Below are 27,655 nucleotides of genomic sequence, written 5' to 3'. Positions count from 1 at the left end.
TGATCTGTCTCTAACTGATGAAAATGAGCAATGTGAGGTAGAGGTTAAGGTTTATTTTTTCTGTTTTATTTTGCTCCAGCACCATTTATTAAAAAAAACCTGCCTAAGTCAGTTGTGTTGACAGTTTTCACCAAGTCATGTAATGGAATATATATGTTCTTGACTCTTATTTTCTACTGACCCATTTATGTTTTTTTGAATCAATACTACACTGTTATTGTAGCTTTATTGTTATTTAATCTCTTGTTTAAATTCTTTTATTATTCTTCATTATTGCTTTGATTATTCTGGGTCCTTTGCATTTAAACACACTTTAGAATTGCTCTACAAATTCCATACATACACACACAAACTGTGTTTTTGATTTGGGGATTACACTGAATGCTTAGAACTCTTTGTGAAGAATTGTCATCTTAACAGTGTTAATCCATAATTGCACAAACACCTTTATATCTTTTGTTAGTTTCTTTCACCAGTGTTCTGTTGTGAGCTTGAGAAGATTTATTAGTTTTATTGTTTTGTATTAAGATCATCTAAACTAATTTTTTCTCCTTTAACATTTCAGTTTTTCTTGCTAGTTTATGGAGAAAACATTGATTTTTATGTATTCATCTTATCCTGTGATCTTGCCTAATTCACTTGTTCATTCTTAAGAGATTTTTTTGTAGATTCCTTTAAATATTCTATGTACACAATCATACCTGTGAATAATGACATTTTTAATTCCTCTTTTTAAATGTTTGATTTCCCTTCCTGCTTTTATTTCTTACTTTATTGTCTTAGCTTGACTCTAATACACATGAATTTATTATGTACATTTCTAACTTTTCCCCTAACTTCTAGAGCAGCCACTTTCTTTAAGTGTCATACTAGCTATAGTTTTTCATAGATTAGCTTCGTAATACTAAGAAAGTTCCCATAAAGTCTTAGTTTCCTGAGATTTTTTTTTAACCATAGACAGTTATTGAATTTTATCAAATGCTTTGTCTGCACCCATTGAGATAATCATATATTTTAAACCAACCTTGTGTTTCTAAAATATATCCAGCTAATTCATTATATTCACATGTCATGGATGATTTCTTTAACATTTTGTTTAGGATTTGGGGGTTTATATTCATGAAATAATGTTCCTTCTTTATAATGTTTTGTTTCGATGTGATATCAAGATTAGGCAGGCCTCAAACTGTGAGTGACTGAGTTTTACTCTTCTTATATTCTGCTCTAATTTTAAAAAATGTATTTACCAGTTTCAGAAGACAAATTCTTTCCTTTCTCCTTTCCTTTATGCTGTTTCATTTGTTTTTTTAATCAAACCTTTTTGAGTCATTCCACATAATTTTCACTTTACATCACTATGATTTCTGTCTTTTTTCCTATAGATTTATTTGAGGATTTGATTATTTTTAATGCTTCTTTCTGCTATATTATTAATGCTTATTTACTCTTTTCTTTAATTACTAAGCATGCAATGGGAAATACTGTCATTGATTTCCTCTGTTACAGAATACTTCTTCCTCAAGAAATCCCTTTACAATACGGAGGGATCTGTGAAGTTATTTTAGTACGTGTTTAGTTTCAAATGTTTCTGCTGGACAGTGTCTTTAAAATATATAACAATTGAGAATGTATTTTGAATGCCCAAGTTGATTTGTTCCCTTTGTTTTTTTGTTTTCATTTATTATAAATATTATCATCTTTATGTGAGTATGCTTTAAATTGTCTGACAAATCCTATGTTTTTCCTGGCTGGTATCATCAAGATGTATTCAGCATCCAAAAAAAAAAATTGTTATCATCCACATTTTTAAAGGAATTATTAAAAAAATTTATTTTTCAGTATGATTATATGGGATCAGAAATGATGGCCGTAACGCAGAAAATTATCCAGATTATTAGCCTTGTCAACACTGTAAGTTTTAAATTTTTACATTTATAATTTTACAAAAAGTCATTGAAAAACTTTCCATTATATCATGACAAATTAATGACTTAAAGCCCTTTAATTGGTTTAATATCCAAAATAATCAAGTAACTTCTTTATTTTTTGTTTTTATGTTTTGATGTAATGAGTTATGTTATTTGAATAAATACATCATAAATCTTATTTTTAGATGTTTAGTCAGTTCACATTGACTGTGATACTGTCCTCCTTGGAGTTATGGTCAGATAAAAACCAAATTTCTACCAACGGGGATGCTGATGATTTATTACACAGATTTTTGACGTGGAAACGGGACTATCTTATCCTACAGCCCCATGACGTAGCATTCTTACTAATGTAAGCATAATGTTCTACAGTAATAAAGATATACATAAATAATTCCATTGATTTTATAATTTAATGCATTTACTGTGTTCTTCAACTTTCTGTAGTCCCCTCTGAAAATGTTAAATAAAGCATAACAGTTGCCATTGAGGTGATCATGTAGTTGGAAATATGATAAAAATAAAAACAACACGAATCACTTATGTAACAAAATACTTTGAAGTATAATTTATATGAAAAGATCTGTCTGTCATGAACTTTTGTGATATCAACTATACTACTGAATACATACAAGCCTTAGTTTATTAGGGATGTAAAATTGACACTAGTCAGTTAACATTATCTATGATGTGTTAATATATTTCATGTCGACTGTTTAACAAAGATTTGATTTTTTGCTAATATTTAATTTTTAAAAATTCTTATCTTTAAAACAAGCAAGATTTCTTTTCCACAAGTTAAAAACCCTCTTTGTTTTATCTCTTAGTGACCAGAACAGTGAATGCAGAATGAGAGACGCTAAGGAGAACTCGAGATAATATAATACCAAGTTTAGGAGTTAGGTTAGGAAAGATGGTTGGTAAATTATAGTTTTAAATGATTTGAGCACTTTGTATAATATATTAGATATTGTTCAGATTTTAAAAAACTGTATGAGAAAATTATTTTAAATTTTATGGAAGGGAAATTTAATATAATAAATAAGCAAGTAAATCATTCTGAATAACTAATAAAAAAGGCAATACTGTATGTTGTAGTTACAGGAAGCAGCCTAAATATGTGGGAGCAACTGTTCCTGGCACAATATGCAATGAAAGTTACGACGCAGATATTGCTATGGTATGGAAATGTGTACCTTTCTTCATATTACTATTTTATCTAAGCTTGATATTACATTTTATAAGTATTATTTTATGTACTTAAGTAAACTTGAGTTTTTCCTCTATATTTCTATTATTATTTTGTTGGGACAACATTATTTTTACTCTCATAAAGTTTATTTAATTATAGCTTTCAGACAGAAGGAAATAATATGAACAAACAGTAATGGACCCCTTCACCACCTAGGCATAATGGATACTAACTTTGCATCAGATTTAGAAAAGTTAAAGCCTGCTGTTATGTTTCCTTCAAATTCAAGAAATAACAAAAAGTCATGAATTCATGCGTGCCTTTTTTTGCATACTTCATACTATTGTTACAAATATATGTCTCCATTTTACCATTTCAAGTGGAATATAGGAATGTTAACACCATAGTTTATGTCCCAAATTATATATATGATCATAAAATAGAGAATTTTATGGTATAGTTTGCTTAAATGTTACTTTTAAATATGTTTAGAACTATATAGCACACTAAATTACAATTTTTGTCTTCAACCATGAAACATAACTTTATAAAAAGTCAAATGAAGTAGAATAGTCTATTATATCTTCCCATATGTATGTAACCTTTCTGTTCTTTCTTCATGATGTTACAAGTCTTATTATCATTTTCATTCTTGTATGAAGAACTTTCTTTCGTCTTTGTTTTGAAGCAGGGTGACTGGCAACATGCTGTCATAATTTTCCTTCATTTTAGGATGTCTTTATTTTCATTCTTTAAGATAATTTTTTCTGGGTGAAAGTCATGGGGTGACATTTCTTTTCTTTCAGCACTTGAAAACTGTTGTGCTCAATGCTCTGTCCAACATTATTTCTGATGAGAAACCCCCTGTCATAGTAATCATTGCTCCTCTGTAAGCAACGTGCTGTTCTCCTTTTGCTGATTTCAAGACATTTAAAATTTTTCTCCAGCTATTTAACGATGATGTGCCCGGCCATGGATTACTCTGAGTTTATCCAGTTAGAAGTTTTGTGAATCTATTATATATGTTGATTTGTGTCTTTTGCCAAATTTGGGAGTTTTTCAGCTACTTGTTCTTTAAAAATTTTTCAGCTATGCACTTTTTCTCCTCTTCCGGGCCACTGATGACATTAATGCTAGGGTTTTTTTTTTTGTTTTGTTTTGTTTTGTTATTGTCCCATTGCTCCTAAATTTGTTAATTTTTTTAAAAACTATTTTCTCTGTTATTCAGATTGGGTAATTTATATCAATCAGTCTTTAAATGTTCCTAAATTTGTTAATTTTTTAAAAAACTATTTTCTCTGTTATTCAGATTGGGTAATTTATATCAATCAGTCTTTAAGTTCACTGATTCTCCCTTCTGACAGCTCCAATTTGCTACTAAGTTCATCTATTGGGGTTTATTTTTTTATTACTGTATTTTTCTGTTCTGAAATTTTCATTTTGTTCTTTTCATGTTATCTGTTTCTTTGATGAGAATTTTGTTTTCTAATTTGTCTCAAGAGTTTTTGTAGTAGCTAGTTGGAGCATATTTATGGTAGTTGCTTTAAAGTCCTGGTCAGGGAATGCGATGTATGAGATGTCTTGATTTTGCTGTCGATTGTCTTCTAATTGCAGTTGAGATATTCCTGGTTCTTGGTATGAGTAATTTTGGCCTGTGTAAAGGATATTTCTGAGAATTATGTCACAAGAAAGTGATTTCTCTTTAAATCTTCCATTTCTGTAGACAGTTTATTCTTGAAAACACACATTCTGGATCAGTTTTATGGGCCACTGTTGACACCTACACTGAGTTTTCATGGCCTTTTCAATGACAGTCTTTGATACCTTGGACAGTATTATGGTAACAGGGAGTCTGGATTCTGTGCTTTTCTCTGGTGACGGTTGATTTTTTGTTTGCTTGTTTTGTCATGCAGTGCTCTTGGTTAAATTCAGGACAGCAACGCTGGATCATGAACAGCAGCTCTGGTCTCAGCTGAGATCGTCAGTCTTTAGCTAAATTGTGTTGAGGCTGTTCCACATATGAGGGTTTCAGGAATTGGCAAGAACTGTGGGAGACAGAATTGGAGGATATTGTTTCTGAAGTTTTCTGCTTGTGAATTTAGCAGACATCATTTCCTCACATTCACATTTTATATTTGCCAGGCCAGAAACAGTAAAATCTTTTCCATCAGTGCCCTGAGAACCCACATGCCATGTCTATTACACCTGGTCCCAGTCTAATAGACACAAAAGCTGTCACTCTTTAGAGTTACTTTCCTTCGACCGTGGACTCCCAGCCAATGCTACAAGCTTCTGTTAATCCAAGGTGGGCTCCAACGTCTTCAGGACCTGAAGCATCTGTTAGATTCTGCCTATAGATTTTAATTCTCTATTGTAACTGTCCAATACTCATTTATTTTCTCCATCTTATTCCTTTATTCACACAAACACACACACACACACATACCACAGCTCTTTCTTCCCCCCAGCTTTATTGAGGCATAACTGACAAAATATGAGTATATTTAAAGTGTATAGTGTGATCATTTGATATGTTGATCATTTGATATATGTATAAATCATGAATGATTCCCCAACTTAAATGAATATATCCATCAACTCATGTAGTTACCATTTTATTTACAGAAATGCTTAACATCTACTCTCTATACGAATTTCAGGTGTATAATACAGTATTATTACCCATAGTCACCATGCTTTACATTAGGTCATCAGAACTCATTCATCCTATAACTGAAAGTTTGTAACCTTGCATCAACCCCTCCCTATTTCCTCCATCCCCCAGCTCCTAGCGACCACCATGCTACTCCCATTTCTCTGAGTTCAACAGGTTGTGTTTTTAGATTCCACATATAAGTGATACCATACTGTATGTGTGTGTCTCTCTCTGTACCTTTTAATCCTCTTCATGTATTTCACCCACCTCACCAGCCCCCTCCCTTGTGCTAACCACCAATTAGTTCTCTGCATCTATGACTGTTCTGTTTGGTTGTTTGATTTTTAGATTCCACATGTAAGTGAAATCATACAGTATTTGTCCTTCTCTGTCCGACTTATTTCACTTAGTATAATGCCCACGAGGTCATCCCTGTTGTCACAAATGTCAGAATTTCCTTTTCTATAAACAATACTGTATTGTATACCACGTTTTCTTATCAATTCACTCACTGATGAACATGCAGGTTATTTCCATACCTTGGCTGTTGTGAATAACGCTGCTATGAACAAGGGAGTACAGACAGTGATATCATTTTCTTTGCGTACATACGCACAAGTGGGGCTGCTGGCTTATATGGGAGTTCTATTGTTAATTTTTTGAGGAAACTGCATACTGTTTTCCAAAATGACTGTATCAAATTACATTCCCACCAACAGTGCACCAGGATCCCATTTTCTCCACAGCCTTGCCAGCGTCGGTTATCTCGTGTCTTTTTGATCATACCTGTCCTATCTTTATAAAGTGGCATCTCATTGTGGTTTTGATTTGCATTTCTCTGATGAATAGCGATGTTGAGCATCTTTTCATATACTTGAGGGCCATGTGTATGTCTTCTTTGGGGAAAAAAGTGTCTATTCAGGTCTTTTGTTCATGTTGTAATTGAGTTATTTGGTGTTTTTTGCTACTGAGTTCTAGGAGCTCCTTGTATTTTTAATATAACCTTTTATTGGCTACATGGTGTGCAAATGTTTTCTCCCATTCTACAGGTTGCCTTTCATTTTGTTGATTGTTTCCTTTGCTGTGTAGAAATATTTTTGTTTGATGTGGTCCTATGTCTTTATTTCTGCTTTTGTTGCCTGTGCTTTTTGTGTGAAATCCAACAAAATCATTGCCAAGATGACTGTCAAAAAGCTTTTCTCCTATCTTTTCTTTTAAAAATGTTGTGGTTTCTGTCCTTATGTTTAATTATTTAATCCTTTTCAAGTTAATTTTTGTGAGTGGTATGAAATAGGGGTCAACTTTCATTCTTTTGTACATCATAGCTCTTTTTAATCTGCAGAATCTTTATTAGTGTTCTCTTTTATCCCCATTTTATTAATTTTTTATATAATCTTCTCTTCCTATACTATATAGCTAGGGGGTTATTTTATCCTGTTGAATGGCTTTATACAGGGCATTTATTTTTAACCATATAAATAAAGAAGTGTAAGACTATTTCTCTTGTGAGTTGGCACTGAAAGTCCAGTTTCTGGTTCCACCTCTCGCCCTAAAACCTGATGGTTAGCCAGATATCATCTCACATTCTACTTTGTCTTTAACCTCATTTCAAATTCTGATACAGGGATTTTCCTTTTTTTTCAATCTTAGCTCTTATCGGATAACAGGAGAGGGTACCTAGTAACTCATTTTTCCAGATTGCTAGATAATATTCCACGTTTTCATGCACACATATGCACACAAGTTTTTTTTCTTTTGGGTATGAATTACTTCAATTTTACCTGCTATAAGTTTTATTGATGTAGAAAAATTAGAGAAGTTCTAAGACTTTTACTCATAATGATTAAAAAGATGGGAAAAGAATCAAAATTTCTTTATCAAGGTTAAATCATATGGAATGCCACTCTGCACTACCACCAACCATTTTTTAACAAATAAGATCTCAATACAAATTTCTTTACCGTGGCTCTGCTGTCTCTCTAACTTCCGTCCTGCCGTCTCTTCACTTCACTCATTATACTGCAGCCTTTGACAGGTTCCCACACAAGCTCCCTACTCCTAGTCATAATGCCGGTCACTTCCGTAAACTTTCTATCTCAGCCTGAATATCAATTTCACAAATAGGTTTTCCTAACTATCTCACCTATATAGTTATACCCCTCCTCAATATTCTCTATTGGAGCACCCCATTTCTTCATAGCACTTTTCATGATCCCTTTATATTTGGCAAGTTTGTTGTTAATTTCCTATCAATCCTCTCTCTCCGCTTCTGTAACAGAAGCTCCAGGTGTGGAAGAGTCCCTTTCTTCCATGCATGCCACTGTGGTCTTATCTTCTGTCACAGTGCCCGACACATGTATGTATTGAATTAATATTTGTTAATTGAATGGATTGATTTAATTAGAAAGTTAAATGTGTTTTATATTGGCTACGTCAGCAACACTGAGTGTGTTTAAGGCTGTGGAATCTGGGCATGCCAAATTTTACACCAGAAAATACCGGTGGTTTGATCACATTTTACTTTGTTTCATGCTTCTAAATAAATTAACTAGTATGGATATTCATATCAGTGATCTATCAAAATAAAGTGTAACATGGTCAACATAAAAAAGTATGAAAATATGAAATATGACAGGAATAAAACTTTAATGTATGAGATGCTTTTGTTTTCCTCTTACAATACTCATCAGTCTTCTTTATTTTAGTATCCAGATGCAATGACATTGGAGGGATTTTCGGTTATTATAACTCAACTGCTTGGCCTTAAAATAGGATTAACATATGATGACATCAATAAGTGTTCCTGTCCGAGAGCTACGTGTATAATGAATCACGAAGCAGTGTAAGGTTTTTTTTTCCCTTTTGAATTAATTTCACACATGTATTTTTGAGGTTGTTTATAAGATGTAATGAACAACTTCTTTATACTCAACTCCACATCAAAAATTGGGAAAGTATGTTGTTCATGAAGAGATATTGAGGTGGGAAGCCCCATGAAAAGACCAGCAGGACCCCCAGGCAGGGCCACTACTTTCCTGCCAGCGCCATCCAGTTCCCTGGCCTGGCGGCATTATCTCACGTTTTACTTCTGTGGCGTGGCTTGCTTCTAGGAAAGGAGAACTTACGCCTACGATTCTGTTGGTTCCCTGAGCTCACTCCTGATTGGTCCATTTCTAAAAAGCTCATTCCTGATTGGTCTACTTTGTTACACCTTATTTTCATATGATGTTGCAAAGTCTATGCTGGCAGCCTGTAAAAACCTGTGCAAACCTACAGACGGGGTCCAGAGCTTGGAGTGTTAACTCCTCTGGGCCTGCTGATGTAATAAACCTGAGTTCTCCAACTCTCCAAGTGCTGCTTGGTCTTGTCAGGATCCAGGCTGCTGTCACAACTGAGCTGTAACACACTTTGCTGCAATAACATAACTAACAAATTTGTCCAAGTGATACAAGACTTCAGAAATCAATAAATCCCATGACTATGAAAGATTCCCTCAAAGTAATTAGATTTATGAAGACTATGAAATACTATATTAACATATGATACAATTGTTGTTTTTTGTTGTTGTTGTTGTAGCCTTTGTTGCTCAAGGCAAGGATGTCTAAAATTACCCTTGATTTGTATAACATAGTACTGGTAGCTTTGGCTATTATTTTGAGGCAAAAAAAAGATTTGAAGAAGAAATTAGTTGTCCTCATTTGCAGATATTATGATTGACTAGCTACATAAATCAACAGAATAAGTATACAATTATAACATCAAAAAACTCATTTTGATCAATCTTGAAATCCTTAGTATATGTACCCACCTTAAACAGAAGTTCTAATTAACACTTTTAATTTTCACTCAAAAAACATGTGGTCCAAGTAGAAATTAATCTCTGAGTCCCTGTCTGTTTTTGAACTTATTTTGTTTAAAAGGCTATCTGTGTTCAAAGTATATAGCTCTTGTGTGAGAGTGGCCTGCACAAACACGATGGCACTGGTGCCACTTGAAACAATGTAGTTAAAACAAAAAGACAACCTACGAAATGGAGAAAATACTTACAATGATGCGACTGACAAAGGCTTAATTTCCAGAGTATATAAACAACTCATACAACTTAATAACAACAATGACAAAAAACAACCTAATCCAAAAATGGGCAGAAGACCTAAACAAGCAATTCTCCAAGGAAGACATACAGATGGCCAATAGGCACATGAAAAAATGCTCAATATCGCTAATTAGCAGAGAAATGCAAATCAAAACTACAACGAGTTTTCACCTCAAACCAGTCAGAATGGCCATCATTCAAAAGTCTATGAACGATAAATGCTGGAGAGGCTGTGGAGAAAAGGGAACCCTCCTACACTGTTGGTGGGAATGTATTTTGGTGCAGCCATATGGAAAACAGTATGGATATTCCTTAAAAAACTAAAAATAGACTTTCCCTATGATCTAGCAATCCCACTCCTGGGCATATATCCGGAAGGAACTCTAATTCAAAAAGACACGCACACCCCAATGTTCATGGCAGCACTATTTACAATAGCCAAAATATGGAAGCAATGTAAACGTCCATTGACAGATGACTAGATAAAGAAACTGTGGTATATTTATAAAATGGAATACTATTCAGCCATAAAAATGATAACATAGTACCATCTGAAGCAACATGGATGGACCTGGAGATTGTCATTCTAAGTGAAGTAAGCCAGAAAGAGAAAGAAAATACCATATGATATCACTCGTATGTGGAATCTTTAAGGAAAAAAAAAGAAAGGAAAAAAGAGGACAGTAACAAACTCATCTACAAAACAAACAGACTTGCAGACATACTAAACAATTTTATGGTTACTGGGGAAAAAGGGATGGGAAGGGATAAATTTGGGAGTTTGAGATTTGTAAATGATAACCACTGTATATATAAAAAAAAACCCCCAAATTTCTTCTGTATAGCACAGGGAACTATATTAAATATCCTGTAATAACCTTTAATGAAAAAGAATATGAAAATATATGTATATATATGTATGACTGGGACATTGCGCTGTACACCAGAAATTGACACATTGTAACTGATGGTACTTCAAGAAAAGAAAAAAAAAAGTAACAGAAATCTGCTTAAATACTAGTATTCCTTGCCATAGTCTTCCCAATTCCCCCTATTTATCTCATTCCAAATGGCTATGTCATGAAAGCTAAAGCATTTCTGTTTTCTCTCACGATCCCCCAACTCTGAATCCTTGGCAGTTAGCTATTTCTTTTCTCAAAGGCTCAGGAGACAACCCAGAACCTGTCATCGTAGATACAGCTGCTCAGATGCTACTTCTTCAGACATGATTGCTTAGAGGGGCACTGTGCAGTAGAAATAAAGTGTCAGCCACATATATGATTTTAAAGTTTAGAGTCACTACATTAAAACATTAAAATAAACAGAATTATAGTAATATTTTAATAAAATATTTCATTTTACCCAGTCTATCCAAAATATGACCATTTCAACATGCAATCAACATAAACGTTGTTAACTGGATATTTGTGTGTGTATGTGCATGTATGTGTGTGTGTGTGTGTGTTGGTACAGTGTGTGAAGGAAAGAGGAGAATCTGGAGTCACACCACGGTTATCAGCCTGGGCAACCAAAAGAATGGAATCGCCAGAAGTGGAGAACAGTGGATGCAGCAGATGTGGAGATGACAGTAGTTCAATGCTGCACCTTGTGTATCTGAAATGTCTGTTGGACATCTGTGAGACACAGCTATCAGACAGACAGTCTACTGGACATATAGCTGTGAACCTGAAAATGCAGGACTTCAAGGAACTTGTATTTCACTGCAAAATTTAGGTCATATAAAATATATTTAAAAGATACAGATTTTTAAAAAACTTATTTTCCATGATGCTATGTAGAATAATAAATATTAAAATTGGAAGGAGAATGTGGGAGGTGACACAATTTCAGATAATTGTCTGAAATTGTCAAGATCTCATTAGAAGGCGATATTTGAGCAGGTATCTGATGGGAATGAGGGGAGGAAGCTTTCAATACGTGAGAGAAGAGCATATTAGCCAGAGAGAAAGATAGGTGATGACAGATGGATAGACAGATAAAATTAACCATTACAACCTTACTGCTTTCCTATAAAGATTAATATTCAATGCTATTTTAAAAAAAAGAATGTTAAATACAAGCAATGATAAATTAAAATTTAATCATGGTTGACTCTGTCTCTACTAAGGTACAAGTTTTTCATTTGCGCCATCTTGCAAATCATATCCTAATATTTGGAACATTGTTTAGATGTGGTTTTATTCACTAGGCTTATTTAACCTGAGGACTTTTATTTTGTTTTAGGGTTTCCAGTGGTATAAAGATTTTTAGCAACTGTAGCATGCATGACTACAGATACTTTGTTTCAAAATTTGAGACTCAGTGTCTTCAGAGCTTTTCAAAATTGAAACCATTATACCAAAATCAGTCGGTGTGTGGTAATGGGATTTTGGAACCTCATGAAGAATGTGACTGTGGCAGTGAAGAGGTGAGCAATTAAGACTGAAATCTGAGCACAATTTCCTATGTTTCTAATAAGCAGTCCTGGTATAGATGGAACAATTTATGCAACTAAGTCTTCAATAGAATTAAGATATGAAAATGAGGATCACTTAAGATATATCAATCACTGCCCCACACTTCTTCAACTGAGAAGATGGATGAGTCATGAAACCTTGGTTTCTACACACCATTCCCAATTATGCCAGCAGATTTTGCATGTATAGGCTCAAAGAATCCCCTTTTATCTTAAATTATGTGACTTCAGTCTCTTGTTTTTTCTGCAAACTTCTCCTGAACTTGGTTCAAGTTTTTTTCTCTCTCTTGTGGTTTCAAGTTTATCTGAACATGTGTTTTTCTTAATTATTCTCAAACATTCCTGCATTTTCAGGTTTCAGGATGATCACAATTTGTTCTATTTACTCAATTTCAAGTATAGGTATGCAATTTACTATAGTCCCATCAACCAAATGTTCAATGCACATTGTTCTCAACAGATTGGGCCATATATTTAGTCTGTTATATAATATCATTATTTTGTAATATTTAAGGATTCCTCCTATTTGAATAAAATAAAGCTTCTTCATTATTCCACCCATAGTTAAATGAATTTCTTATCTGACCCACACAACCAGCTAACCGCTACTTGTTCACGTAACTCTAAATCCCTACAAATTCTCTTCAATCATCTATCATTCCCTAAAGTTATATGTATACAGTACATGTTATACATATGCACGTGTATCTGTGTCTCTGTATATGTGTATATGTGGTTTTCAATTATCTCAGATTTTTCCAGTGTCAATCTTAGTGTCTTGATAAATGGTACTATGCTTATCTTGCATCCATTTAAAACCCCTAAAATATGGTGCCAATTACTGCCAAAAATTCTGGTTATTTTTAATGAAGGATAAAATGAAACAACATAATCTGGGGCTAAATCTACACATTGTGAGTTTTCACAGCTGCAGGTGGAGGCTGAATGTGACCTATGGCAGACACCGTTAGTGCTCTCCCAGGGTCCCCTTGGCCCTGATGGTTCCTGCAGGTGTTCTTGCTTCACGTATCTGACACTTCCTGTTGGAGGGCTTCCTCTTGCCTCAGTGGAATAGAACAATTATGTTCCAGATTCCTTGAGGAAATCCCTTGAGGCATCAGAATTCTACAAATCATAGCCATTGGGCCAAATACAGCTGCCACTTATTTTTGTGAATGGAACTTTACTGGAATGCAGCCATGCCCTGACGTTTGCATAGTGTCTGGGGCTGTTTTTGTGCTACAACAGCAGAGTTGAATAGTGACAAGAGACCCTATAGCACGGCATGTAAGCAAACTTAGAAACTATTTGCTGCTCCATCCTTTACAGAAACTGTTTGCTATCCCCTATTCTGCATTGTCCTGCAGGTCCTTGTGGGATTTAGCTTTATCTTACAGGAGTGGTAACCAGCTCACAAACCCGCTTGTATTGGCTTGCTTCCGTTCCCTCACACCCACCCTCTCACACCAGTGTTTTGCTGACAAGCAGAATGCACCTTCAAAGATGTCCTCACTCTAACCCGTGGAATTTGTGGAGGTGCCTATTACATGGCACAGGGTGGTTTACAGAAGTAATTGAGGTTATGGACCTTAAAATAGGGACATTGTCCTGGATTATCTGGGTGGGTCCAATCTAATCACATGATCCCTTAAACACAGAGAATGTTCATCAGGTAAAGTCAGAGCGATGTGGCAGAAGGGGGCTCACAAAGACTCAGAGAGAGAGAAGGACTCAAGCTGCTGTTGATGGAGAAGACCTCTGGAAGCGCAAGAAGAAATGCTAACAGTTTCTGGGGGGAAAGTCAAGCCCTTGGCTGACAGCCACAAAAGAAACAGGAAGCTTCTTTCCCCACACCCTGGTTCTACCCTGTGGGACTGCAAGCAGAGGAGCTGACCTGGTTTGCCTATCTGAATTCCGACCTATAGAAACAGTGAGAAAATTGCCTCCCATTACTTTAAGTCACTAAGTTTGTGGTCATTTGTAACAGTATTGATGGGAAACCAGGACACCTTCCAAATAAATTACTCATATGCATCCTTGTCTCAGAGTCTCTTTCTGGGGAAACTCAAAGCACATTAGCAGGACCAGAAATTGTCCTAGGAAGCAGACACTCAAGGCAGGATTCTGAAAGTGGATATCGCTAGCCAGATGGTAATGAGTGCTTATGTCTCTGAGTTTAGTACACTTGAATAGATGCACTTTAGAAACCTAAAACCTCTGGATTCCTCAGAACCCCCTGGGCTGCGAAGCTCCCACTACCCCCGGTGGAATCAAGCAGCTGCACATTCCCGTAGACCAGGAGACGTCACACGAGGTGGATGTCTCATGAGATGATGCATGTTCTGCGCAAGATCTGTGCCTGCCTTCCCTCCTTGGTGCTAATCAGTCTCCAGTCTAAGCAGAGCCCACGTGAAGAAATACTCTTTGATACTGGAAGAGAGAGGTTCTTTTTAAAAATTTGTAGAATGTGTTAATACGTGTGGACAAGACATGGAAAACATGCCAGGGATGGATGTTAAGGATGCTGACTCCACGATATTAAAATAGAAGCCTGGAAAGGGGTACCAAGATGGTAGAGTAGAAGGATACTCTTAGCTCACCCTCTCCCACAAATACACAGAGACATCCACAGACCTGCCTGTTCATTCTGAACACCTGATGAACATTGACAGAACATTGTCTACTACAAAAGACAAGATTTCTCACAAAATCTGGTAGGAGGAAAAAAAAAAAACTTGTCTTGCGGAGAGGGAGCAGCAAAAGAGGAATAATGCTCCTAAGCCTGAATGCCCCTCTCCAACTGAGGGGTCAGCAGGGACAGAGGGGGAACATCTGAGACTCAGAGGAGTGCACAGGAGCCTCTTGGCTGACAGAACTGAGAGAAACCAGCACAAAGGGTCCCTGCGATTCCCAGTCCTAAATGCAAGCCAGCAGTGGTGGGCTGGGATTGGCTGCTAGAGCCCAGGCAGAGGGCTGAGGCCCACCGCACAGAGGCAGCCTCAGGGGGCTGGAGTGTGCTACGTGCTGTGGCTGGGAGTGTATACAGAACAAAACAGCCTGGGTCGCCCATAAAAAACCCCCAACACTGCTGGTGTGTGTGTTGTGGGGAGCGGTGCAGGCCCACAGAACCATTCCTAGTGCGTTTTCAGGAGAAGAGAGGTGGGGCTCAGCCATAGCCACCATACTCACTGGTGCCTAGCTCCCAGGTGGAGGTGGGGTTGAAACTTGGATCCACAGCGAGCGGCTCCACAACTTCATAGGCAGGACTGAGATTTGTTTACACCCTAGGCAGAGGGGACCCATTTGCTCTGTGGGTGCCTTTATGGATGTAATGGGTTAATATACTTGAAACACAGGGTAACCACAAATCAAAAGCATACAATACAGTCACAAAAGCCAAAAATAAACCAATATAATGTAAAAGAAAATCATCAAACCACAAAAAGAAAAAGAAAGGAACAAAGAGGAAATACCAAATCAACTGGAAAACTAAGTTCAAAGTGGCAATAAACACATCTATCAATAATTAATGTAAACGTCAATGGGCTAAATGCTCCAATCTAAAGACATACAGTTGCAGATTGGCTAATATAACAAGGGCCTACAATATGCTGCATACAAGAGACCCATTTTAGGATGAAGGAAACACATAGACTGAAAAGGAGAGGATGGGAAATGATAAAAAAAATTTCATGCAAATGGAAATGACAAGAAAGCGGGAGTAGCAATACTCATATCAGACAAAACAGACTTTAAAAAAAAGGCCATAAAGAAAGATAAAGAAGGACACCATATAATGATTAAAGGAGCAATACAAGATGAAGATATTACACTCATTGACATATATGCACACAATATAGGAGCACCTAAATATATAAAACAAATACTAGTAGACATAAAGGGAGAAATTGATGGGAACATAATCACAGTAGGAGACTTTAACACCCTGTTAACATCATTGGACAGATCTTCCAGACAGAAAAATCAATAAGGCAATGAAGATACTAAATGACAGAATTGGATAGTTGGACTTGGTTGATATTTTTAGGACATCACATCCCCAAAAAACAGAATATACATTCTTTTCAAATGCACATGGAACATTATCTGGAATAGACCACGTACGCAGGCACAAAGGAAGACTCAACAAATTTAAGAGGATAGAAATTACTTCAAGCATGTTTTCTGACTACAAGGGCATGAAACCAGAAATCAACCACAGAAAAACGAATGAGAAAAAAGTGACAGCATGGAGACTAAATAACATGCTATTAAAAAACCAATGGGTCAACAATGAAATCAAAGACGAAATTAAAAATACTTTGAGACAAATAACAGTGAAGACACAAGCACACAAAATCTATGGGATACAGCAAAAGCAGTCCTAGGAGGGAAGTTCATAGCGATATAGGCCTTCCTCAAAAAACAAGAACAATCTCAAATAATCAACCTAACCTACCATCTAAAAGAATTAGAAAAAGAGGAGCAAATAAAACCAAAAGTCAGCAGAAGGAAGGGGGTAATAAAGATTAGGGAGGAAATAAATAAAATTGAGATTAAAAAAAAAAGAAAGAAAAAATCAATCAAACCAAGAGCTGGTTTTCTGGGAGAGTGAACAAAACTGACAAACCTCTGACCAGACTCACCAAGAAGAAAAGATAGAAAACACAAATCAAATAAGAAAGGAAAATGGAGAAATTACAACTAATACTACAGAAAAACAGAAAACTATAAGGAAATACTGTGAACAAGTATATGGCAACAAATTGGACAAACTAGAAGAAATGGACTAGTTTCTGGAAACATACAGTCCACCAAGACTGACTCAGGAAGAAACAGATCACTTGACAGATTGATCACTAGAAATGAAACAGAATTAGAATAAAAAAAAAAAACCTCCCTACAAACAAAAGCCCAGGACAAGATGGCTTCACTGGGGAATTCTACCAGACATACAAAAAACTCAAACTGATCTTTCTCAAACTCTTCCAAAAGACTGAAAAGGAGAGGATACTCCTAAACTCATTCTATGAAGCCACCATCACCTTGATACCAAAACCAGACAAAGACACTACCAAAAAAGAAAAATACAGGCCAATATCATTGACGAACATAGATGCAAAAGTCCTTAACAAAGTATTAGCAAACAGAATCCAACAATGCATAAAAAAGATCATACACCATGATCAAGGCAGATTCATCCCAGGGACACAAGGATGGTTCAACATATGCAAATCAATGTGATACATCACATCAACAAGAGAAAGGACAAAAATCACATGATCATCTCAATAGATGCAGAAAAAAAGCATTTGATAAAATTCAACACTCATTTATGATAAAAACTCTCACCAAAGTGGGTATAGAGGGAACATATCTCAACATAATAAAAGCTACTTATGACAAACCCCCAACCAGCATGATATTCAGTGAAAAACTGAAAGCCTTCCCACTCAAATCTGGAACAAGACAAGGATGCCCACTCACACTATCTCTATCCAACATAGTTTTCAAAGTCCTAGCCACAGCAATCAGGCAAGAAAAAAAAAATAAAATAAAATAAAAGGGATCCAAATCAGAAGAGAAGAGGTAAAACTGTCACTATTTGTGGATGTCATGATACTATATATAGAAAACCCTAAAAGCTACACAAAAATTACTAGGAGCTCATAAAAGAATTTGGCAAGGTAGCAGGATACAAGATTAACATACAGAATAATGTTACATGTACATAAGTTATAAATACATAAGTAACATCTATGTTACATATATCTATTCACATAAACACATAAAAAATTGGAAACATGGAAAATTTTAAATGAAAAAGAATCCTACCTTCTTAATAAAGGACAAGATCTTTGAAACTGGATTTTTGAGTAAATGGAAAATGTTTGATTTTTAAGTGTTAAGAATATAAAATTATTAAAAGAATTGTATAAATGCAACATATATATATGAAAACAATATTTGGTTTGTTAACATTATTTAAATTATCACCTAATTTGAGTAACAGTTGACTGACATCTACCTTATGAAAATACATGTGTCAACATATCCATTGTAATAAAACACTGCATATGATTACTACACCAGAAGTATTTTTATTATATATATTGCCTAACTCTACCTTTATTCACAAAGGGAAACTTTAGTAAACAAATCACTAAAAAGACAACTGGGGAGAATTTTCTCTTGGAAATTCAAATGATATATTTACATGTTGGCAATTTATGAATTAATTACCAAATATTTTAAGTAATAAGTGTTACTAATCAACTGCTATTTTAAATGTTATTTATTTAGTTCTAATAGTTGTATGTGTCTTTGGGTATTCTGGAAATAGTAAAATAGTAGAACGTCATTGACTATAACTATGTTGTGCAACTAGAAAGTTAAACACAAAAGAGTATTAAATAGGAGTTGAGATTAAGAAACAAGAGCTGTTAAGTGGTTAGCTAATATAGTACTTCTTATGAAATTTTAGGAATGTCAATTTAAGAATTGCTGTGATTATAATACATGTAAACTGAAAGGCTCAGTAAAATGTGGTTCTGGATCATGCTGTACATCAAAATGTGAGGTAAGTTTCCAACATTTATGTTGGAACTTGAACTGTGATAACAGAAGGCCATGTTAATTGAATTAATGTGGAATTGATAGATTATAGAATAATTCAGTGGAACAAGGGTGCATCAACCACCACAAGTATATACGGATGACTACAATGAGATAAAGGAGGCACCTCAGATTACTATTGATTATTCTGTTGTGTTGTAACCACAGCTTACCATCTTCTAATTTATCAAATAAAGAGCAGCATAAACAAATACACTGCTATACAAAAAAATCAACTCTCAAGGCAATTGTGAAGTCAAATAAATGGTAAATGACCATGAAAATATATGCAGAGCAGGCAAAACGAATAGCAAATAACACGTGTAGTATACAGAATATGCAAAGAACACTCACACACCGATAAGTCAAATCATACACCACACACACGTGTATGCAAAGGGAGTGCCCAGGCAACTTACAACAATGAAAAGCAGAATTGTTCAATGTGTATGTACACTGATCACCTGCAGTGATTCAGGCTAACAGAAATAAAATTTTTTTTTATGATTTTCTTTTTCCTCCTAGCTATCAGTAGCAGGCACTCCATGCAGGAAGAGTATTGATCAAGAGTGTGATTTTACAGAGTATTGCAATGGAACTTCTAGTAATTGTGTTCCTGACACTTATGCAATGAATGGCCAGTTGTGCAGGTTGGGGACTGCATATTGTTATAATGGACAATGCCAAACTATCGATAACCAGTGTGCCAAGTTATTTGGTAAAGGTATTGCTCTTTCTTATATATTTCTCTTTTTCTTGTCTTTGATGAAGCAGTAGAAATTATCAATTCTATTAAGCCCCAACTTTTGAGTCCATGGCTTCCTGATGTTCTTCTGTGTGCTATACAAGAAGGATACAGAAAGCACTTCTGCTTCTTACTGCAGTATGTGGTGAAGCACTTGTGCAACTTGTGGTTGAGTTGCCAGCTGAACTAGCCACTTTTTTTTTTTTTTAATCGAATGCCTTTTCTACTTAAAATAGTCATTGTGACAAACTGTTTATTAAGAGTTGGGTATGTGGCAGACAATTTTATCAAAAGTGAATGAGGTGAGCCTGTAACTTCAAGGCAAATACTGGAAGAATGTGTTGCTAATGATAAAATTCAAACCTTCAACTGAAAATTCGAGCTTTAGAAAACATACCTGCCACGGTGACCCAATAGCTTTTGAATAAAGATGCATCTGATTAAATTGGTGGCAATATTAACAAATGTGTTTGCTTGAAATTGTACAATGAAATATGTCAACATTTGGAAGAGCTACGTAAATCAGTCAGCCAGTATTTTCCAAATGAGCAATGCATGATGTCACAAAATCATGCATGGGTAAAAGTCCATTCAAGGTTTGAGACAGATCAATGGATTTTAATGTAACAGAGTGCAAACAGTTCACTGATAATATTTCAGGTTCCATGTTGCAACCAACTTTACAGAAACTATCATTTGTCTACATTTAGTGTAGACCAAAAAAAAAAAAGAAAGAATATCCACAATTATCTGAAACAGTTATTAAAATATTTCTTCCCTTTCCAACTGTGTATCTGTATGAGGCTGATTTTTTCATATACTTCAACTAAAATAGTATACACAACAAACTGAATATACAAGAATCCAGCGGTATTCTATTGGGCCAGGCACTAAAGAGATTTTGTTTTGAAGAAGTTATTTTTCACTATAGATATATTATTTATATAAGCATACAATGGATTTATTAGAGTTACTTGTCAAGAAACGTTTCAATAATTTCTCAGTTTTAATTTCTAAGACAATGTTGTTTAACTCACATAAACAAATGCTTTTTTGGAATCCTCACTATTTTTGAGGAGTGTAAAGGATTCCTGAGTACATCTGAGGATATCATACTGCTTCGACATGAGGCTTAGATGTAAAAAGTCACATGGTTTCAGTATTTGCAATTTATGTAACATTATATGTGAGGTTGTAAAGTTGGTCTTAGATTGATGGAGGAAAGTTTTTCTTCAGTTGTTCAGTTCCTTGTCAACATTTCTTACTTCTTCATTTTAATGACTTTTGTTGTTTTCTAATTTTACGAGCAATACATGTTCATTGCAGACAATTAGAAATACATAAAGCATAAAGTAAAAACTAACAACTGCCTATCATCCTTGCCCTGCAGCGATAACCACCATTACATTTCAGTGCATTTCCTCCCAGTGTCTACATATTTTTTCACTGCAGCATAATTGACCTACAACACTATGTTAGTCCCAGGTGCACAAAATAGTGATTCAATATTTCTACACATTATGAAATAATCACCATAGTAAGTCTAGGAATCATCTACTACCATACAAATATATTACAATATAATGCACTATATTCCCTGTGCCATATGTTTCATCTCTGTGACTCATTTATTATGTAACTGGAAATCTGTGGCAGGGCTGAATCCTAGGAGTGCTGGTAGGTGGGGCTGGTCCCTGGCCTGGTTGGCTGCCAGGCCTGCCTAGTGCACAGGCTGCAGGCTGCTGGTGGAGAGAGCTGGGTCCTGGCAGAGCTAGCTGCAAGGTTCCTGGGGTCCTGGGTCTGGTGTGGGCCCACTGATGAGGATGCCAGGTCCCAGCGCAGCTGGGTGGAGGGCTGGGAGACCTGTCATATTTCTTTCATCTTAAATTTGGATCCCTCTGTAGGAGATAATACTTATTACACAACTCTAGAAGTGGAAGAACTTGAATCACAAGGTCAATAAACGTTAAATTTGAATTAAAGGTTAGTTTCTGCAGGAGCATTTCAGATTTTCCACGATGGTATTGTACATTCCTTTTCTCATGGTTTGATTTTCGTTTTTGGTTTTAGCTACGTGGGCAAAAATCCATGTTCACAGCTCATGTTAGGAGTTGCATTTATGTATATAGAGATTGGAGTGGCACATCAGTAGATTCTGAAATTTTATTTAATTTCCTTTTACTTTACACATTCATAGTCTAATTTTAATGGCCATAAACTTTAAAAAGCTCAGAATGCATTTCATTCACAGGTAACCGTATTTCCTCACTGAAGGACTGCTATGATAAGAGTTGTCATAGGCAACTCATCAAAATTTATTTTTATGTTTTGCTTTTTAAAGAGTTTTTGAGAATAATTCAAATAAGATTCATGCATATATGCTTACTATCTAGACAGTGACTATTCATAATAGCCCACTATGTTTTTGTATTTTTAGAAGAAAAATAAATTAAATTGGAATAGATCAAAATTACTCAGTGAGACTCAAATATAATCATTTGGCAATTGAGTAAAGGTAATATAACACCAACTCTCAGTTATTTGCGTTACTCTCAACCTTGCCACCTTACTGCCAGGCTTCGATTACAATGCCACGTTTTAGGCATGTTCTACAGCAGAACTCCACTTCTAGGTGCTAATTCCTATGTTTACTGAATGGAAGTAAACCTCAAATCTCTGAGGTTTACAAGTCTAATACAGGTTCTCTGCTGCTCCACATTGCCTTACTGTGACACCTAGACTGACTCATGAACCTCTACTTAAAACACTGCTTGTCCCCCATCAGAAAAAAAAAAAAATAGAAGAGGGGAGAGTATACCTCAGTAGTAGAACACATGCATAGCATGCATGAGGTCCTGGGTTCAATCCCCAGTACCTGCATTAAAAGAAAAAGTAAAATTAAAAAATCTAACTGCTCCCCCACAACAAAAAATTGAAAAACAAACAAAAAAAGAGAAAATGGCAGTCTATCTGCTAGTTCTGAAGGTTTTGCCCCTAAATGATGTTCCAAATGTCTCTTTTCATTAAGCAGAGCAAGTTACAAGGTCAAGCCTGATGTACATTGGACTAGGAAATACACGTTTCCACAGGGAGGATAAGCAAATTGTTTTTAACCATAACATAATTTACTACAATAGATATAATCATTTTCTATTTTCTGACAGGTAAGACAATAGTTTCTACTTGCAGTGATATCCTACACACAGAAAAAATAAGTGTGATCATGACCATGATTTTTTAATGTAATGAGTTTCATTTGCTTTTTATTGACAAATGTTTTATTTGGATTAAGAATAATAAGTGAATGGGCATGTTTTCATTTTAAGGTGCTCAAGGTGCTCCCTTTGCCTGTTTTGAAGAAGTTAATTCTCTGCATAATAGACTTGGAAACTGTGGTTTTCAAAATTCCCAACCATTACCTTGTGAACAGAAGTATGTATATAGAAATTTATTGTTTCATTGAATCATAAAAATTATATATTCCTCGTCAAGAGACATTAAATAGTATTTGAAAGTAAATCATGTATCTGGAGAACATTTTCAAATAATATTGTACTATGTTTTTCTTCTGTGCAATACAGTTCTCTTTTTTCTTTTTTTCTGCTTGTGTGTTAATAAGGAGACTAGATTAAGACAAATCCGGTGTTCATTACTAAAGGCAGAAAGTGGGCTCAGTGCAGAGGGAACAGATGAAATCACCCATCTCCAAGTCTTTCCCTGGAAGGCTTCCATCTGCATACTAGGAAATCTGCTACCTAAAGGTCAGGTTCCTAAGTTAGCACACATCTAGGGACTGACTGCAATCCTCCCCAGAGACTCGGGAAACTGACAGACACTTTCCCTACTGTCTCTTTTGTAGTCCACTCCAAATCACCAGTATTTCCTTGTACAAGGAACTTGTACACATTTCTGCACCCACAGCTAACATTATACTTAATGGGAACAGCTGGGAGTATTACCTCTAAGATCAAGAATAATACAATAATGTCTTCTTTTGTCACTTCTAGTCAATGTAATACTGCAAGTCCCATCCAGAGCAATTAGGCAAGAAAAAAAAAATAAAAAGCATCCAAATCAGAAGGAGGAAAGCAAAATCTTCTTTGCCAGAGAAGATATGATCTTAATGTGTGGGCAACCTGAGACTTACCAAAAAACTGTTAGAACTAGTCAACAAAATCAGTACAGCTGCAAGATACCATCTCAATATACAAAAATCAGTTATACTTCTATAGACGAACAATGAAATATTGGAAAGAGAAATTAATAAAACAGTCCCATTTATAAATATCATCAAAAAGAAAATATTCCAGAATAAAGTTAACGAAGGGAATGAAAGATCTATACACTGAAAACTATCAGACATTGATAAAAGATACTGAAGAAAACCCAAATAAATACAAATACACTATATACCAATTGCTTGGAAGAACTAATGTTGTCTAAATATCCACCCAAAGCTATCTACAGATTCAGTACAATCCCTAACAAAATCCCAAGGACCTTTTTTTTTTTTTACAGAAATAGGAAAATAATCCTAAAATTGAATGGAACTACAAAAGATCCTAGATAGCCAAAACAATATTGAGAAAGGAGATTAAGCTCGAGCCATCACATTTCCTGATTTTAAACTATATTACAAAGCTATAATAATCAAAAGAATATGCTATTAGCATAAAAACAGATGTATCAATGAAACAGAATAGCCTAGAAACAAATACATGCATACACAGTTAATTTTCAACAAAGGGGTCAAGATTATAAAATGGAGAAAAAAGAGACTCTTCAATAAATGGTGTAGGAAAACCTGTATTGCTATAGGAAAAAAAAAATAAACTGGACTTCTGTCTTATACTATACACAAAAAAATGATCTCAAGGTGGGAAAAAAAATTTGAAAGTAAGACTTGAAACTGTAAAACTCCTAGAAGGAAATACAGGAGATAAGCGTCTTGACATTGGTCTTAGCAATGATTTTTTTTTTCAGATTGGCACCAAAAGCAAAAGCAACAAAAGAAAAATTAGACAACAAGGACTGTCTCAAACTAAAAAGCTTCTGCTCAGCACTGGAAACCATCCACAAAATAAAAGGGCAAACTATGGAATGGGAGGAAATATTTGCAAACCACATATCTGATAAGAGGTTAATATCCAAAATATGCAAGGAACTCTTAGATCTCAATAGCAAACAATATTTTAAAAATAATAATGATAATCTTTATTTAAAAATGGGCAAAGGACCCAAACAGATGTGTTTAAAAAAAAACCAAAAACATACAATTGACCAACAAGTACATGAAAAGCTGCTTAATGTCACTAATCATTATGATCATGCAAATCAAAACCACAATGAGCTACCAGCTCATGCCTGTTAGAATGGCTATTATCAGAAAACAATGGATAACAAACACTGGTGAGGATGTGAAGAAAAGGGAGCCCTCCTGCACTGTTGGTGGGAATGTAATTTGATACAGTCATTACGGAAAACAGTATGGAGGTTCCTCAGGAAATTAAAAATAGAACTACCATATGATCCAGCAAAAGCTAAGGTATGGACACAGTAAGTGTCCACCAAGGGATCAAGAAAATGTAGAATGCATACAATGGAATATTCAGCTTTTAAAAAAGGTGGAAATCCTGACACTTGTGACAACGTGTATAAAGCTGTGGGGTGGTATGGTAAGTGAAATAAGCAGGTGATGAATTTTCCCAAAGAATATGATAAAACATGATGAGGGGAGAGTAAAAGTTGAGTTCTGAAATAGGAAAGGAAGGCATGTCTGAATACTTGAGTTCAGTGCATAGATTTTAGTTCTGCTACGGTGCTAATTAACTGGGTTGCATTCAGTTGTCGGGCACCATAAGACAATGTCATTTTGGCATTTTTCTGGTTTTATACTATCAGTTAAACAACAATTTATGTTATCATACATGTAATACAATTCTTTTTAGAAATGCAAATCAAAACTACAATGAGGTATCACCTCACACCAGTCAGAAAGGCTATCGTTCAAAAGCCCATGAACAATAAATGCTGGAGAGGGTGTGGAGAAAAGGGAACCTCCCACACTGCTGGTGAGAATGTAGCTTGCTGCAGATATTATGGAAAACAGTATAGAGATTCCTCCAGAGGCTAAAAAGGCTTACCATATGATCCAGCAATCCTATTCCTGGCCATATATCCAGAGGGAACATCAATTCAAAAACATACATGCACCCCAATGTTCATAGCAGCACTATTTACAATAGCCAAGACATGGAAACAACCCAAATGTCCATCGACAGATTGGATAAAGAAGTTGTGGGATATATATACAATGGAACACTATTCTGCCATAAAAAAGAATAAAACAATGCCATTTGCAGTAACATGGATGGACCTGGAGATCATCATTCTAAAAGAAGAAAGCCAGAAAGAGAAAGAAAAATACTATATGATATCACTTATATGTGAAATCTTAAAAAAAAAAAAAAAACAAATGAACTTATTTACAAAACAGAAACAGACTAACAGACATAGAAAACAAACTTATGGTTACCGGGAGTGGGGAGGGGGTGGGAAGGGATAAATTGAGTGTTTGAGATTTGCAGATACTAACTACTATATATAAAGTAAACAGGTTCATACTTCATAGCACAGGGAACTATATTCAACAGCTTACAGTAACCTCTAATGAAAAAGAATGTATGTATGTGTATGTAAAAAAATTAAAAAAAAAACCTGATTTCATTAAAAGACAAAATGATTAAGACTTTTTTTCTTTTCATTTCCAGGGATGTTCTCTGTGGAAAATTAGCTTGTGTTTGGCCACAAAAGAATCCTTTCAAAACTGATGTTCGATCTGCGGTTTATTTGTATACTCAAGGACATGTATGCATAACTACAGGATCATCAGTGAGATCAGGTGGCAGAGATTATGCCTATGTGGCTGATGGCACTGTGTGTGGCGCACAAATGGTAACAAAATATGCTCATTTATATTTATCTGTGTTAAATTATGTGATTATCAGCTACATACTCCATGATGACTATCACAATCATACTGAATGGATTTGAACCTGGTGCTGCCACATATTTCCCATATGATAATGAAAAGATAATTAAACTAAGCCTCAGTTATCCAATAACATTTTGGATTAATCTGTCATCATTCCTAATGTGAGAACATGTGTTTTTAAGCACAAGATTCCACTAAATTATGAGTGATTTTTTTTAGATCTTTGAATTCCAATAGCTTGAAATCATAAAATTCTAATTTTGAGTTTTTAGTTTTTTCCTGTCTCACAAAGAAACTTCATTGAGTTTTCATGTTTCTTCAATCATTGGCTCATCTGTATGATCAAAATGTCAGTGTGAGAAGTTTGGAAGACCCAAACAAGACGCCTGTACTGGGAGAGCACAAGCTCATACAAGCTCTTGGCGATGTATGAGCTTGTGTTCGTGCGTATGTGTAGTACTAGTCAGGCAGTCAAAAAATAAACGGAGAACAAAAATGGTTCAGAGGTTTATCGTGCTGTACACCAGAAATTGACACACTGTAACTGTACTTCAATTTTAAAAAAGAGTGCCAAAAACCTCCATGCAAGGGTTTATTTAATGTTTTAAATTTAATAAAAAATACATAACATAAACATACAGTTTTAACCATTTTCATGTATACAAAATACTGTGGCATTTAGTACATTCACTTTTGTATATATGTAACTTTATTTCTGGGCTCTCTGTTGCATTAGTCAATACGTCTTAATTTATGCCAGAACCACACTGTTTTTATTGCTATAGCTTTATATTAAGTTTTGAAATCAGAAAGCGTGAGTCCTCCAGCTCTGTTATTTTTTAAGACTGCTTTGGTTATTTATAGAGTCTCTTGAGATTCCGTATGCATTTTAGGACGGGAAAAAAGTGTCTTTGGAATTTTGATAGACTGCACTGAATTTACAGATGCTTTTG

General features: G+C 35.2%; 1 protein-coding gene across 1 annotated transcript in view; it reads left to right on the top strand.

Annotated features, from left to right (window-relative positions):
* The window catches only part of LOC105105466 (disintegrin and metalloproteinase domain-containing protein 18), a 50,366-nt gene that overhangs the window by 13,068 nt on the left and 9,643 nt on the right, over nucleotides 1-27,655 (top strand). The window contains exons 8-16 of the mRNA XM_031440053.2: nucleotides 1,840-1,911; nucleotides 2,114-2,280; nucleotides 3,027-3,108; nucleotides 8,482-8,618; nucleotides 12,117-12,300; nucleotides 18,833-18,928; nucleotides 19,489-19,687; nucleotides 23,035-23,140; nucleotides 26,479-26,662. Coding sequence (XP_031295913.2) covers nucleotides 1,840-1,911; nucleotides 2,114-2,280; nucleotides 3,027-3,108; nucleotides 8,482-8,618; nucleotides 12,117-12,300; nucleotides 18,833-18,928; nucleotides 19,489-19,687; nucleotides 23,035-23,140; nucleotides 26,479-26,662 — 1,227 coding nt within the window. The remainder of the gene's footprint in view (nucleotides 1-1,839; nucleotides 1,912-2,113; nucleotides 2,281-3,026; nucleotides 3,109-8,481; nucleotides 8,619-12,116; nucleotides 12,301-18,832; nucleotides 18,929-19,488; nucleotides 19,688-23,034; nucleotides 23,141-26,478; nucleotides 26,663-27,655) is intronic.

Source organism: Camelus dromedarius, chromosome 22 (assembly GCF_036321535.1).
Source record: "Camelus dromedarius isolate mCamDro1 chromosome 22, mCamDro1.pat, whole genome shotgun sequence".
NCBI lineage: Eukaryota > Metazoa > Chordata > Mammalia > Artiodactyla > Camelidae > Camelus > Camelus dromedarius.
This window is presented reverse-complemented; position numbering and strand designations above follow the sequence as displayed.